The sequence below is a fragment of the Nyctereutes procyonoides genome, unplaced genomic scaffold (genome assembly GCF_905146905.1).
Source record: "Nyctereutes procyonoides isolate TBG_1078 unplaced genomic scaffold, NYPRO_anot_genome, whole genome shotgun sequence".
Classification (NCBI taxonomy): domain Eukaryota; kingdom Metazoa; phylum Chordata; class Mammalia; order Carnivora; family Canidae; genus Nyctereutes; species Nyctereutes procyonoides.
The window spans coordinates 6,810,374-6,826,384 of NW_026575052.1; the positions used below are offsets into that span (position 1 = coordinate 6,810,374).

Consider the following 16,011-nt stretch of genomic DNA (forward strand, 5'->3'; position numbering starts at 1 on the left):
ACCGCTCACATCGGCAGCTAGCAAATAGCCACTATGACCAAGTCCCAAGCGGTGGGTTAGCTGATCCTTCATGAACAAAAGGTGACAAAGGATAAATGGACAAATGGACTCCTGCTGTTCAGAGGAAAGAATGTCTCTTCTGGGAGACCAAAATGAGTGAGGTTCCTCTAAGATCTTTTTTGATGCAACCTCATCCGTAAGAGCAAGAATCCTGTCAAGTAGGTTTAGCCAAAACCCTCACGCTCCATATCTGATAATTTGATATCTAATCAAATTCCTCACCCCTCGTCATCCTCCAGGTGGTGTTTGATCACCCAGGCCTGCCTCTGGCAAGAATCCTGTTGGGTTGGCTTAGCCATGATCCCCCTCCCTTACCCCTGATGTATCCTCTTAGTGATTTCCCATCCCCACCTGCTCCGTAGATCTACAGCTGTAGATCTTCATGTGTCCACGCTGTATTCTGAACCGAGCTCAGTTGTCTCTTGTCTCTCATTGCAATCATTCCTGGTTGGGATCTGCTTTTAACCCTTTAACTACTGCCCAGATCTGGTTTTTCCTTTGACTTAACCCTTTCCTGGAAGATTCCTGGTCCTTGTGGTCATTCCTCTGCACCCAGCAAGGAGCGAGGGGGGGGGGAGGGAGATGGGTCTTTTTTTTTTTAAGATTTTATTTATTTATTCATGAGACACACACACACACACACACACACACACAGAAGCAGGGACACAGGCAGAGGGAGAAGCAGGCTCCATGCAGGGAGCCCGACGTGGGACTCGATCCCAGGTCCCCAGGATCAGGCCCTGGGCTGAAGGTGGTGCTAAACCGCTGAGCCACCAGGGCTGCCCGAGATGGGTCTTTTAGACAGAAAAGTCACTCCTCAAACTCATCGATCCATCAGACCAAAACGATAGATTGTGGGAATTGGTAAACAACTCATTTATCAAGTCCGAGAACCCCTGAAGCAGAGAATCTGAAAATTGTTTGGTTGCCATGTCTAAAAACTCTTTGAGTCATCAGTTCTAAACAGCTGATTTAATAAATCTGGAATGTTGCACAATTGGTTTCCTATAAATCAAAGTGAGCCAGCTGCCGGACGCTGAGATTACTCAGGTTTCAAGTAAACTTGTTGGTTGTAAACCTTGAACCTCTTATTATCTTCTCTAAGGATCTCTTTATCTTGGGACAGATGTGCTATCACATTGAGCATCCAATCAAAGTTCTAACATGCTTCAGCTTGCAGACTTCCTTTCTATGTAGAACGCTCTGGACCTTTTTAATATTTTATGCTTTTCTGAGTTTCGTCAAATCCATGACCCAATACAGCCTCAAAACATCTCATTTTGCAGAATGGGAAACTGAGAGAGACAGAGAAAAAAATGTCCTGCTTGGGGTGCTGCCCACATTAGTGGTGCCAGGGCTTGAACCGGCCTCTCAGATCCTAAAGTCTGGGGGAATCTCCCCTTCATGGGAACGGGGACCTCTTGGGGGCTGGGACTGGCACTCCTCTATGAACCCCACTGCCTTGCCTGGTGCCTGACACGATGGAGCAGATCCCAGTGTGGACAGTATCCTAAGTGTGCTTCCCCACGGTTCCACTGAATCCTCATATTAACCCATGGAAGTATTACGAACACCCTGTCCTGTGTGTGAAGATACCGAGGCACAGAGAGGTCAAGGAGCTTGCCCCAGGAACCACAGCGGTAAGCAGTGCAGATGGGAATGAACCCCGGAGCCCGCCCTCTTCACCCCGGACAGATGTGCTGACTCTATACAGCTGAGCCCTCTCAGGATGACGCCCAGACAAGGTTTCAGGGCAGACCTTGGCCAGACGTGTGCTGCCCCAGGAGGGGAGAATTACCAGTGGCTGACATCCATGGGCTGCCCTGGGCCCCCGAGCCACAGTGACAGGTGGCTAAGGAGGGGTCACCTCTCCATGGCCTGCTTGCTAATGCCATAGAGCTCCGACAAGCAGGCCCGGCTGAGCATGAGCCCTGGGGAGAAGGAATCAATAGAAGAAAGGAATCAATAGAAGAAAGATGGAGATGCTGCCACCACAGCCATGACCACGGCTGCTGACGTTCCTTCAACCCTGAGCAGGACGGCAACTGCTGTGTGTTCTGCAGGCTGATCTCTACCTGCCGGACGGGGTGCAAGGTGCCTTCCGGGGGTCTGTCTTTTACTCCTCACAACACCTTGTGAAGACAGTATGATAATTCCCATCTTACAGGTAAAGAAACTGAGGCTCAAAGAGGTTTAGTGGCTTGTGCCTAAGATCCTACATCCAGGAGTCAGGAGACCCCAACAGCTGGCAGATCTCTGTGCAGGACCCTGGGCCCACACCTTTTTTTTTTTTTTTAAGATTTTATTTATTTATTTATTTATTTATTTATTTATTTATTTATTTATTCATTCATTCATTCATTCATTCATGAGAGACACACAGAGAGAGGCAGGGACACAGGCAGAGGGAGAAGCAGGCTCCATGCAGGGAGCCTGATGTGGGACCCGATCCCGGGACCCCAGGATCATGCCCTGGGCCGAAGGCAGGTGCTAAACCGCTGAGCCACCCAGGGATCCCCAGAGGATTTCTTTTTAGCAAAGGAGAGACGGCTTGGACCTCAAGGAATATAACCTGTGGGGAAATGACTAAGAGCTACATGGAGGATCTAATGCAGGACACGCTATTTTAGAAAAGTCTGCTTCTGGAGTGTTGACTCCCTGGCGCGGATGATAAGAGCTGCTCTTCTCTCCAAGTACAAGGGTTGGGGGCACTTTTCTCAAAGAGAAGTTCGTGTCTTGTTTTTAGGCAGATAAGGGATGGGCAGAGACCTCTTTCCGCATCTGTGGATACTCAATTGCCACCAGCCCCAAATAATTTGTATACAAAGTGGCATATTCGGGCCTGGCAGATTCTGATCCCTTTTGAGGCCTTGGAGCAAGAGAGTAACAGAAGCTGGCTTGGCCTGGGGGTCTCCTAGCCCCCAGTCCAGCACTCTATGACCTTCTTCCCTGCTGTGCTTGTGCTCCCCAAGAGCAGGCCCTGTGCTCCTCCTCCCTCGTCTCCAGAACCTTCCACCGCATCACCCAGCTGGTGCCCCCCACACACCTCCAGCCTGGTTTGGGACTCTCCAGAGAAGACAAACAGTGCTGCTCACAGAGCTCATGACTTGCTCCCTATCTAGTTCCTTCCAGTCCTTCAGAATATGTTGAGGCGAAGGCGGTCTCCACGTGGAGCCTGGGGGTCCTCGGCACCCCTCCCGTGCTTGCTAGCTGACCCAGCTACTGATCGTGCACTTCTCTCTCCAATAAGAGTTTTATTTTCATTGCATTTATTTTTATGGTCATTTTCCGCTGATGACAAGTGACACTGGTTTTTCACTCTACCAGAGTGGAATTAATTTCCTGCTTAAAAAAAATTATTTATGTTAAGAAAAGCGAAGAAGAAGAAGAAAATTGAAATCTTAAACCAAACATCTGGAAGGTGATGTGCGAAAGGCTGGGATTTGGGAAGCCTAATCCTCCCCCCTCCTACCTGGCAGATGAAGCAGTGGAGCCAATAGAAGGGGGCTCGCATGGAGTCTGATCTAGAAGGTGGGTCTCCAATCTTTCAGCTCAATGAGCTGTGCTGGCACAAGAGGAACAAATCTTGGTATTTTCTTGCTGAGTGAGTTACCTGGGGCGAAATATTTTACTTATCAGAGCTTGGATCCTCCCCCAGAAAAGAAGGGCAAAGTGCCCAGCCGGTGGGGGCCCGTGTAATGAGGTGTAAATGAGATCAGGTGTTTAAGGTTCCTAGCACAGGGAAACCCTGAAAAATAGGATCTTTTCCCATCTCCCTCTTAAGAAACCAGAGGCCACCTGGCTGATTTATTTCCTCTTCCTTCTGCTCCGTGGTTCCCGGACTTGGGGTTTTGGGGACGGAGGAGGGGCACTTACCTGCAGGCATCGACAGAGCTGGGCCCTGTGGCAGCCTCATCTTGGGGCTGGTTCCTTCCAGAAGAGGCAGCCCATCGTGAGAATGACCTTTGCCTGCAGGGTCTCCTGCCAGTAGGGGAGTGGTCTTGGCAGAGGGAGGCGGCTGGTTTCTGATAGTTCAGAGGGAGGGGCTGGGAGGTGATAAAGCAGGTGCGCTTCCCAATCTAAGATATACAAACGGCTGAATGAGTCAGTGATTAAGAAAACCCACAGAAAAGGTAAGCAGAGAATTGAAATAAGGCAGGGAGACAGGGTGAGAGGTGGTTGCTTTCTGCTGGGAGGCAGGGACCTTCTCTCAGGGGGTGACTGTCTCCTGAGCCCTGGATGACCCAAGGGGCCAGTCTTGCAAGGAGCCCAGGGCAGTCCATCCAGGAGAGGCCCCAAAGCCAGCGAAGCTTGGCCAGGAACCTAAAGCAGAGACAGAAAGAAGGGAACTCCGCCGTCTTGCCTTTTCTGACTTGCTTTGAGTTTTCACCAGCTACTCTAAAATCTCTTCTTTAAGTGAAAAAAAAGATAAAGAGGATCTCCCCCACTCTAGAGCCAGCCAGGCCCTCACATCCAGGCTGTCCCAGTGAGGTCGGCTCCGGGCTGACCTCGGGAAGAGCGGGGGCATTGTGCACCCCAAGTGAATACCCCTAGTGGGCACTGACACGGGGGTGGGGTGCAGAGGGGAGGACGGGACCCACCGCCCCACTGCATAGCGCAGCGATGGGGAGAAGCGTGAAAGGAGCATGGACATTTGGGAGAGGCTCTGCTGGAAAAGCAGGCAGAGTCATGGAGAAGGCAGCTACCCATCGTGCCCCCCCCAGGCTGGCCCCCCCCCGCCCCCTGGAGGTGGCCCATGGGGTCCAGGTGGCCTAGGGACTGGATTCAGCCAGCTGTGGGATGAAGGGCTCCCAATGTGAGGACGCTACTGTTAACGGTGGGTGCAATTATTACCCGCTACCCTTCTGTCCGCGGTGCTTCCTGCCTGGCCACCTACCCCTGCCTCACATCCTCATCCCTGGGGGTGGCTCTCACCCACTAAAGGGGCACCCGGGGCTGACTCACCAGCTGTCCCAGGAAAGAGTGGGAGGTAGGGTGAGACACGGCCCTGGAGCAGAGAGAACTGGGTTCGATTCCCAGCCCTGCCACTTAGCAGCAAGTGACTCACCCAGAGTTTCAGTTTCTGCAGCTGGAAGAGGCAGATACCAAGCCCCAGGGAGGTGAGGGGAGTGGGCGAGGGGGCACCACAGGTGCTCAGTGTTGGCTCCACCCGCCCCCTCGTGGTTGTCCCTTTGTGAGTCTGACCCCGGGAGGAATGGGAAGCACGGTGATTGTGTCCTCTGTCTGCCTCCTACATCCTCCAGGCTACTTGAGAGATGGGCGTGGAGAACAGAAGCTGCCGGTGAGTCTCTCCTTCCTTGGTGCCTCTTGCCCAATCCCAGGAATTGGAAAAGGGCCCAGAATTAGCACTTACAGGATGGTGGGGAGGGGGAGAGGGTCTTGCCTCACTCTGGGGACTCAGTCCTGGCTGCCCTGAGATCCCATCTGCCAATCCCACCTCTTGGTCCAGAGTCCCATGACTTGACCAACCTGGGATTCATTCATTCATCATTCATTCATTCATAACAAATAACTATTGGTCACCTACTCTATGACCAGCAGGCCCTGCTCTAGGTGCTTAGCTCAGAGAGAGGAGTGCTTTAGGCACTGTCCTCCTCCTGATCCAGCCTTGGACTTGCTCACCCAAGGCCATCAACAACCCCCACAGCTCTGGTTGCATCTACTACCCACCACTCAGGGACATTAACTCTCTCCTCTCCAGGGTAAGGAGGAATTGAAACCAACCAGAGTGATCCCGTCACCTTGAAGCACTACGGTTGAGGGTGGCCCGTCCTTGGGGGAGATGTGCCAGGTGGTGGCAGTAGGGCTCATTGAAAACAGACACGAAAGGGATGGCATGTTCTCTGGTGGATGTAGTCACGTCCAGGTTTGAAGTCTGGCCCACAGCTGCAATCTGGAAGCTGGGAGGAGCCACCCAGGGGGCAGAGCAGCACAGCAAGGGTGGCCAAGAGCAGGAGAGAACACCCGGTGCTGAGGACATCTCCAGGCCACGGGAGAGCCACCTTTCCCCTGGGTTTCTCATCATGTGAGGTCATAAATGCCTCATTGTTGGAGTCCATCAACTCCTGTCCTGATCGGTACAAATGGGACGGGGTGCCAGGGAGCAGAGTGAGGAGAGTCAGGGTGGGATCCTGGTTCTCCCTTTTGCTGGTTGTGGGACCTTGGACATTGAAGTCCCCCATCTGAGCCTGAGGTTGTAAAATCGGGATAATAATGCTCATATCTGCCAACAGATGATGATGTTGTCACCATCACAGAGCCTGGCACACAGAAACAGAGGAGTGGGGGTGGTCAACTCTTGAGTCAATGATCACCGTGTCTCAGGATCTAACTGACCCAGCTTGCACGGTCCTGTGGAAAGGACAGAGGAATTGGGTGGAAAGGAGGGGGACATTGATTAACTATTTTCCCTTGTTTTATCTTGATTTCAGATGCGGTCATTATATAACAACAAGAGCAAAAATGCTACAGGTAACATGTAAAGAGACATTATCAGGTGCCTGGGCGGTGCAGTCAGCTATGTGATTGACTCTTGGTTTCAGCCCAGGTCATGATGTCAGGGTCATGAGATCGAGTCCCGCATCGGGCTCTGTGCACAGTATGGAGTCTACTCCAGACTCTCTCTCCCTCTCCTGTTGCCCCTCTCCCCTGCTCTCTCTCTAAAGCAAATAAAGAAATCTTTAAAAAAAATAAATAAAGAGGCATTATCATGTGTCAGGCACTGCACTGACCTCATCTTATTTTCTTCTAACTTTCATCTATACACTGGAGGAAACCCAAGATTCCTGAGGTGAGGTTACATGGCTAGTCAGTGGTATGGCTGGAATTTGAACCCAGTGCCCATGGTTCTTAATTCTTCTACCCTGCTTCACTTGAGCCACTGAGCTTTATGTAGAAGTAGGATAAGTGCTTGGTCAGCTGTTTCACTTACACATGTCACAGGCTGGAGCGTGTGAGTGGCTCTAGGTCCTCCAGCCCTGTTGCTGGAGACACAGCTAATCACATACAAATGATAGATCATGGATCCTTGTGTGAAGAAGTCACCCATCCATCCACCTATCCATCTATCCATCCAACCACCCATCCATCCCAAGTCAGTTTTTCCAGAAGCTGAGCCTGAGACAGGATTCTTGTGCAAATGGGTAATTTACTGAGGGCGTGCTCACAGGAGAAACCTATAAGGCAACAAGTGAAACAGGCCAGACTAGGGTATGAAGCTAAGCAAAGAGGTGTTCCAGATGTCTGGCCTCAGCCTGGTCCCAGGAGGAGCTCTGGGACATGCAATGTGCTGCCCAGGGGGTCCTGCATGGAGGCAGGGGCTGGGCAATTACTCCCTTCTGGTATTGCACTCCCTAGACACAGGTTAGAGGTGGGCAGGGTGGGAGACGTGGTAGCTCCCAGCAGACAAGGAGAACGAGATAGATGTGGGCACACAGCAACCAAACATCTGGCTTAGCTGGAGATTGGGGGACTGGGCCGGGAGGGGATCTGGGTGGAGCCCCAGCAACATCTCCCACAACCTCCATCCATCTATCCATTATGGGCTCATTGGTCCATAAGCATTAATTGAGCACCTATTATTTCCGGGAGCAGAGGAAACAAAGATGAGAGACAGCCTTGGTCCTCCAGCAGCTCCAGTCTAGTTGGAGGACACTGGGAAAGTTCAGATACTATATACCACTCAAGATAAAACCTGGTAAATTCCAGACTCATAAATTGCTCTGCAGGTTTGGAGGAGGGAGCAAGAGCCCAGGAGGAATCAGCCAGGGGAGGCCTCTGTTCCAAGTAGCCCTTGGGCCCTTGGTGGGGCTCAGCCACCTGGGGACAGTAAGCGGAGCACTCTGCAGAGGTCCCAGCCTGAGAAAACTCCTGGAAGCAGGAAAGGACACACTGCATGTGCGTGAGAACCTGGGCCTAGAGCTAGAGGACGAGGCAGCTTCATCTGGCCCTTAGCCTGAGAGGGATTTGTAGAGTCCCTCTTGGTCCCAGGTACTGCTTCGGGTGCAAGGATGCACCTGATTCCATGGTGGTCATGGGCCCTGCCTGCAAGGACCTGCCAGTCTAGTTTGGGAGAGTGACATAGCGCAGGACATTGTGGGTCCCAAACACCGTGAGAGGGCCTACCCTGGGGCGGCAGAGGGCTTACGGGGTCTTAAGAAGTAGAGCCATGTGGTCCTTCAGAAAGGCCAACCCGACTGCAGCTTGGACAGCGTGATTGGAGGGGGCGAGACTCAGCAGGTGGCCTGGCAGGTGGCAGCGGCAGGGAGGACCTGCCACACCACGGCCCCCCCAATCCCCACCCCTGACCCCTGCTGCTTCGGCCCAAATACTGTCCCCAAGGGGCTTCCTGGCCTTGGCTTTTCCTCAGATCTCGATGCATCCTCGGAAGAGATAGCTGCTGCCTCGGGGCGGAAAGATTTAGAAGGTCCAAGAGCAAGAAGGCAGGTGGGGTTAGGTGGAGACACCCCCAGCTGGTTCCGGGGGTCGGACCCTGGGTAGGGGTGTCGGCAGTCCCACGGGACCCTCAGCTGGAGATGCTGAGGAACAGGGCAGGGAGCTGGGACTGCCGGGGGGCTCCTCCTAGCACATTGGGGTCTGGCCGCGGCAGTGGGGCCGCCAGTAATATCGCAGGTGCCTCTGGTAGGAGTCCAGGTTCCGCTGCAGGCAGAGGACCATCTCCTTGTCACAGGCGCACAGCTGCTGCTCACACCAGGTCCCCTTGTCAGCTGCGGGGTGGAGGAGAAGGGAGCTCAGCATCTGTCCCTTCCTGGGGCAGAGCCCAGGTGGTTCTGGGGTCCCCGGAGGGAGTTCCTGAAGGCAGCACAGTCCTTGCCGAACTTTCGAGTGCCCTTCCCAGCTGCTTCCACCCGAGCTGCAGGACCTCGGGCCGGACTGCGACCTCCCCCGTGTGCCAAGGCTCCTTTATTTCTTTATTCATCCACTTAATAAACAATTGAGCCCCCACCCTGCAGCAGGCCCTGGAGGGACAGGGCGGGCTCGAGGGGACATGGGAGGTTCGCACGCCCATGGGGGCTGCAGTTGTTCGAGAGCCACAGAAGTGAAGATCGCGGCCTGCTCCCCACGGAAGTAAGGGATGATACAGGGGCTGGAAGACGGTGAAAGAGGGGGACCGGACATGGCATCGAGAGCCATCTGAGCTGAGGTGGGAGGGGTCTGCTCCCCCTGTGGAAAGCCGCGGTGGGTGGCGGAGGGGGGTGTTCCAGGCAGATGGAACAGCATGTGCGGAGACTGAGGCCGAAGGGACCTCGGTGCATGGCTTTTGTGATCTGTACTTGGGGTGAGAGTGAGTGCTGCCCTGGGGCTGTTGAGGGTACTGAAGAAGCAAAGCACTCAGCCTACAGTAGGTGCTCAATACGTGCTGGCTATTATTGTCACCATTATTATTTTTTAAGAGTTTATTTATTTATTTGGGAGAGATAGAGAGCGCGTGAGTGGGGGTAAGGGGCAGAGGCAGCGGGAGAGCAGGGGAAGCAGACTCCCCACTGAGAAGGGAGCCCGAAGTGGGGCTCGATCCCAGGACCTCAAGATCATAACCTGAGCTGAAGGCAGATGCTTCACCGGCCGAGCCCCCAGGTGCACCTGTTGCTATTACTATTAAGCCTTCGATGAACAGGGACTGATGGGATGAGCCCTTGATTCCCAGCCCTGGGAGCTGCCCCCTGTCTCCAGGCAGGGGTGGATGGAGGGCAGGGGTGGGAGGGGGCTGGGGACCTGAGCTCTGACCCAGGTTCTTGTCACTTGCAGCTGGCTGACCCTGGGCAAGCACCTCTTCACTCTGGCCTCGCTGTCCTTGTCTATACCATGGAGGTCATCGAGATGGTGCTGCTCCTGGCTGGGCTGCTCTGAGGCCCAGGAACACTGCAAGCTGTGACGGGGATGTCGTGCCCCAGGTGGTTTATCGAGCATGCGCCTGGCGGCGGGCATGTGCAAGGATCATTCTAACTCTCATTTTAGTTCTGGAATTAATGTTAGGGAGTAGAATAACTGTGATCATCCTGAGTTTCCGGATGAGACCACTGATGTTCAGAGGGGCTCAGCACTGTGTTCAAGGTCACCCAGCTGGTTGATGGTGGCTCTGGGATCCAAGCTGAGGCCTGCCTGCCTTCTAAATCCTAAAGGGCTCAACACCCCTGTTGGACCTCTCTGTACTCCCAGCTCCATTCCTCCACAGCCCAGCTACGGTCACTGGACACATGGGAAAGACAGAGAGGTTGGGCGGCTCGTGCACTGTCATACAACCCACGAAGGCAGTGAGTGCCAGAGCTCCCTTCCTCAGCCTCTAACTCCAACCCTGAGGCCCGGACACTCACAGCACTGGATGTTCCCGTAGGAAAAGGTGTAGTCATAATGGTTTGTGTGGATACGGCATCGGTGCAGTCTCAGGTGCTCATAGCAGCAGTCATGGGTTTGGCAGCACCTGGAGGGACAGGACAGGCAGTGGGACAGGCAGGGAGCACAGCTGCCCAAGGTAGAAATGGAGTGCCCACCTTGGAAGTCAAGGCCGGCAGGGTTGTAGCCTTCTTTGCGGTCACACTAGCTGACACCTACTGAGGGTGGAAGCCCTGTGAACCAGGCATGTGTTTTGTCTGTGAATATTCCCTTGATCTTCACTACCACCCTGTGACGGAGGCACTGGTATATTCCCCATTTCACCGATGAAGAAACAGACTCAAGGAGGTCAGGCTACACAGCCTATAAGTGGTGGATGAGGGAAGTGACCCTGGGTCTGGATGGCTCTCATCAGCCCCCCTGGCTGATTCCCCGGGGTATGGGGTTGGAGGGGGTGTGCTGCGAAGATTGAATGAGCCAGTGGCAAAAAGAGGTAGGAATTTGAAAAAACAGCGTGCAGTGGGAGCAGGGAGTGTGTGTGTGGGGATACTCTAACTAAATCAGGGGTTGGAAGTGTAAAGGGGCCTTCAGATACCCTGCAGAACCAGCCAGAAGGCAAGGGCCTGGAGGCCTGGAATGGGACTGGGCCTCAGCAGAGTTCCTAGCACACGGGACAAAACGAATTCACGGAACAAATACATGGGGGAGCAGGAAAGGGAAGAGTCCCGGGGCAGGGGGCAGGCAGGGCAGGACTGGCACCCGTGGGCCTGCCAGGAAAGGCCTTACCAGTCCGTGGCATCTTTGGGTTGGCCTCTGCCTCCAGGTCCACAGTGGCAGCCGTAGAGCCAGTAGGAGAAGATGGGTGTCTTCCTGGTCACTTGTTTGATCATCTTGTTCAGGTTCATGATCCCACCCTGGGATGGAATCACACCTGCCAAGGAGTCCAGCAACAAGGAGAGGACATGAGCTGAACATCAGTGGTGGCCAGTGGCCCACAGGCCTGGCACTTGTGCCCTGGTGGACCACATCAGAATGACCTTGGGAAATAAAGTGACAACAACGATCATGGCTAATAAAAATATATGATGGGGCGCCTGGGTGGCTCAGTGAGTTAAGTGTCTGCCTTCAGCTCAGGTCATGATCCCAGAGTCCTGGGATCGAGTCCTACGTCAGGAGAGTCTGCTTCTCCCTCTCTCTCTCCTTCTGTCCTTCCCCCTGCTTGTGCCCTCCCTTGCTTGCTCTCTTTCTCTCTCAAATAAATTAATTAAATCTTTAAAAAATATATAGTGATAGTGAATGCTTATTATGGATCTTTCCATGTAGTAATTCAATGACTCCATTCAACCCATGAGATACTCTTTTTTTCCCCCAATAACTACTCTTTTTGTTTTGGTACATTCTATACATACAGAAAAGCTGCAAGGAGTTACGGAGAGTTCTTGCACACCGCTCACCTACTTTCCTCTGATGTTATGATCAGCTTCAATAATTACAGGACACTTATGAGAACTAAGAAACTCACATTGATACAACAAGAACTACATTTAATGCCCGTTTTATAGATGAGCAGATTGAGCCCTAGGACCTTGCTCCGGGTCACAGTGGCCGGGTACATGGAGGAGCCACGATTGAAACCCAAGGCAGTTGGGTGCCATTCCCTGCCTCTGCACCAAGTTCCCGTTCTGTAACAGGGAGACTTTCCCCTGGACCCCACCTGCCCCTCGCCTCCCTTAGAGAAAGCTGCAGATTAAAGCACTCACGTGGCTCACCTGGGAGGCCATGTGATTTAGAAATCAATGATTTTTGTGGATATTTTTCATTCTAGGCATAATTGCTACTGGTTAGAATGGATCATAAGGGGCTATTATTTTATTGGGGGAGAAGAATGCTTAATGCTGAGATAGGAGAAATAAAATATATGAAGTCAATGAATTCAGGGGAGGGCCTGGGAGGACCAGACAAGATAAGGAGACCCAAGTATACATGTGTGCAACCTCGAGAGACGATTCGAGAATGTAGATGGACCTGAATTTCAGGGAGACGTGGCCAGGTGGGCCCCTTTGAGTGACCTCGTTATGCACCTCCCCTCCCCTCCCCAGGTAAATGGTGTTATAATGAAAGTTCTTCGTGCCATTGAAGTGAATAACAAAATGAGAGTGAGCCCCAAATTGGGGGAGGTGGAGGTGGGAGGAGGGGATTTGGAAGGGGCTCGTGCAATGGGCCACAGGTGAGATCCTGAGCAGGTTGCCTTGGGCTGCAGCTAAAAGGGACCGGGGGTGTCTGGTACTTGGAGGCCTGCTATGTCCCCACCCGGTGTGTCCCCTCAATGGGCCGGAATCCATGTTGCCACTCCTGTTTGCCAGGGGTGTTTAAGAGAATCCTTGCTAAGCCTTGAGGGTACTAATGACTGATCCCAAGACCCCCGGAATCCCACATTCCGTGATAAGGAACCCGGAGGCAACCCACGGCAGGGAGGGTCATCCCCACCTTGTGTGCCAACCAGGGACCTGAATTCAGACTCTTGCCTTTCTGTGTACCTCGTCCCTCTTTCTGCCCCAAGTCTGGCCCTTTCCACGTCAGCTTAGCATTATACAAATAAGCTCATATCTGAACGATGCAGCTCGCCCTTGCCGGGCAAACAATATATTTAACTTGGGTTCAGAAAGCTTTTGGATGGTTGCCTCCTAATAATTTTCTAGTTGAGGCGAAATGAGCCCTGAAACACCGCAGATCTTGGCCTGTGGTTATGTGACCGTTGGTGAACTGGCTTAGTTTGTCAGTAATTCCTGGTAGCTCTATCATCCTTCGCTGCCACCGAGGGGGATGGACCCCCTCACCCCGAGAATTAGCACAGCTACCGCCTCATCACGCCTGTGCTGGGTATTAGGCTGTTGTTTCCTCGCTATTACTTACACTTGCTAAACACTCTGGATACATTTTCTCATTAAAGTCCTAACAACCCTACGAAGAGGGTGCTATTGTGTCCATTTTACGGATGAGGACACAGAGAAGTAGGGTGACTTGGCCAAGGTCATCCTGCCAGGAGACAGGGGACCAGCGTTCGAATGCAGGTTTATCTGCGTATTTTATGTCTACAGTGTGTTGCTTCTTTGTGTCTGGGAGAGGAGTTGACTGCAATTTTCCTAACGGTTGCCACAGTAGCCCAGGAGATGTGTTCCTCTAAAAATTTGGTAGTCCCAGGACAACATAAAACCACATTCGAAAGTACAAATCCTTTCTAACACTACATACTTTGAGACGGATCGAGAAACAAAACCACTGATTTGCTAACAAGCACTTTTTCATATTTGGTCTGCCGAAGATTGAATGGAAACCGCCCCATCTCCCACCACAGTCAACAGGACCCTCCTCCCAGGTTCAAGGGAGACAATGAACATGAAAGTAAGTGTTTTAAATGTACAGAGTGCTGTGCGTAAACGAAAGATTGTAATTACCTGGTCAAAGTGACAGAGGGGAGCAGAAGGAGGTGGGGAGATCCCTTTCTGTAATTTGTGTCCAAAATACCGTAGGCATCTGCTCAGCCAACTGCAGTGTCTGAGCCCCTCCACGCTCAGCCTCACAGCAGACCAGAGGCACGCTGCACAGCGTGCAGAGCCAGAGCTTCCCAGCAGAAGCCAGCATGTTGGGGACCGGCCGCTGCTGCTAGCTCGTTGCAGGGACAGAAGGGTTGAGGCCTGGGGGACCAGGGCAGTGGGGATCAGAGCAGAGGCTCAGTCTAGGAGGGAGCTATAGCGCCTACTTACATCCCGCCTCCCCTTCCCCACTGTGGGTCCTGCCCCACTCACCAGCAAACACCAGCAGGGTGCACAGCAGGGGAAGTTCCATGGTCCCAGCTGGGGGGCAGGACAGTCGAAGCAGCTGCTGGAAGTCCCCCTCCATTGAGGCAGCCTCTTATATCAGGGTACCCCCACTCAACCCAGCCCACCCCTGTCCTTCCCAGTTCTGGCTCGGGTGTCCGCTGTATTTCCTGTTTCTGGCATTGGGGGAATTTTACTGTTTTTATTTTTAACTTTTGAATTGCAAAAGGAACACATTCAGTGTAGGAGATCTGAACATTGTAGACAATAAAATAACTTAAAATCGCTTGTGAATTCAGTAAACACTATTCACTTCTTTTGATTTTAAATAGATTTGACATGTAACATTGTGTGAGTTTGAGGAGGTGTACAACCTGTTGAGTGGATACATCTATGTATTACACTGTGACTGTCAGTATGGCAATAATTAGTACCTCTATCACGTCGCATAATTATAATTTCTTTTTAGTGGTTAGAATAAAGATCTAATCTCTTAGCAAGCTGGATGAGTATAATGCAATATTGTTGTCTATATTCACTAGACTGTGCATTAGATCCTTGGGATTTATTTTCTACTATTTGCAAGTTTGTACCTGTAAACATCTCTCCTATTTCTGCTCCTCCCTGTCCCCTGGTGACTATCATTTTACTGTCCATTTTTATGAATTTGGATTTTTTTTAAGTGGGCTCCATGCCTAAGGTGGGCTTGAACTCACAACCCTGAAATTGAGAGTTGCATGTTTTACCGACTAAGCTAGCCATGCATCCCACAAGTTTGGCTTTTTTTTTTTTAACACTTCACATATAAGTGAGATTAAACAGCATTTGTCTTTCGGTCTGACTTGTCTCATTTAGCATCATGTCCTCAAGGGCCATCCATGTTGTCACAAGTGTTGGGATGTCCTTCTTTTCATAGCTAAATAATATTCCATGTTGATATCTATATCACGTCTTCTTTATTCATCCATTGAGAGGCACTTGAGTTGTTTCCACTATTGACGTTTTGGTGTATGTTCTTCTGGTTCTATTGTTGTATGGATCTTTCCATAGGTTTCCCATTAGAAAAATGATGCAAGTAGTACTTTATGGGGTGTATTTTTACTTACCTATATAACTTGAACATATTTCTACATCATTAAGGATTCTTCTGTGGTAACAGTTTGCAAGGCAACCCAATATCCCTTGACACATCTATGCTGTTCATTTAATGAATCCCCAATTGATGGACATATGGGTTGTTTCCAATCTTTTTAAAAAAAAAAAACTATTCTAGTCCATATACTGGTACAGTGAAAGATATCCTTGAGGCTAAATCTCACTGTGTGTCCAGGATTATTTCTGTAGGATCTATTCCTAAACTTGAGAGTCCAAGCACATGCACAATTTGAAGGCAATTGATGTGTGTTGACATCTTATGCTTCAGGTCTGGCTCAGTTTGCATATGGGAATCCTAATGAGGCAGAAGGTGGGACCCAGCCTAACTAGGGTAGAGATGCTGGTGGCAGGACACACAGGCATTGTAGACATGGTCTCCCACAAATGCTCCACTGGTAACCTTTCAAGGTTTAATGGAGGATCCATTGGTAGCAGAGATTGGTTTTCTCCCATGCCCATTAGATGGCTCTTCAAGGACATAGTGCACAGATTGGCCTCTTTGCCACCAGCTCACCCAAAAAAGTGTGCCAGCAAAAGTCACTGCTGAGAGGTCTCTCTCTAGAGTCTAATTTTCCCTTTGCTACTTGACTCATTCACCAACCAATCA

General features: G+C 51.5%; 1 protein-coding gene and 1 long non-coding RNA gene across 2 annotated transcripts; both read right to left on the reverse strand.

Annotated features, from left to right (window-relative positions):
* Positions 1-2,444: 2,444 nt before the first annotated feature.
* Positions 2,445-4,138, reverse strand: LOC129513940 (uncharacterized). Its single transcript, XR_008665330.1, has 3 exons — positions 3,937-4,138; positions 3,533-3,673; positions 2,445-3,402 (listed from the first exon to the last, which is right to left on the reverse strand). It is a non-coding gene; the product is annotated as an uncharacterized LOC129513940 (long non-coding RNA).
* Positions 4,139-8,661: 4,523 nt separating this feature from the next.
* PLA2G2D (phospholipase A2 group IID) lies at positions 8,662-14,277 on the reverse strand. Its single transcript, XM_055330977.1, has 4 exons — positions 14,238-14,277; positions 11,218-11,362; positions 10,413-10,519; positions 8,662-8,807 (listed from the first exon to the last, which is right to left on the reverse strand). Exons 1-4 carry the CDS (start codon positions 14,275-14,277, stop codon positions 8,662-8,664), a joined length of 438 nt encoding a protein of 145 aa, XP_055186952.1.
* Positions 14,278-16,011: the final 1,734 nt, after the last annotated feature.

Excerpts from the sequence above, each read along its gene's own strand:
- PLA2G2D (XM_055330977.1), bottom strand. The coding sequence starts at position 14,277 with ATGGAACTTCCCCTGCTGTGCACCCTGCTGGTGTTTGCTG. Across the intron at positions 11,363-14,237 it reads CACCCTGCTGGTGTTTGCTG|GTGTGATTCCATCCCAGGGT; the intron begins GTGAGTGGGGCA and ends ACTCCTTGGCAG. Across the intron at positions 10,520-11,217 it reads CCCAAAGATGCCACGGACTG|GTGCTGCCAAACCCATGACT; the intron begins GTAAGGCCTTTC and ends CTGTCCCTCCAG.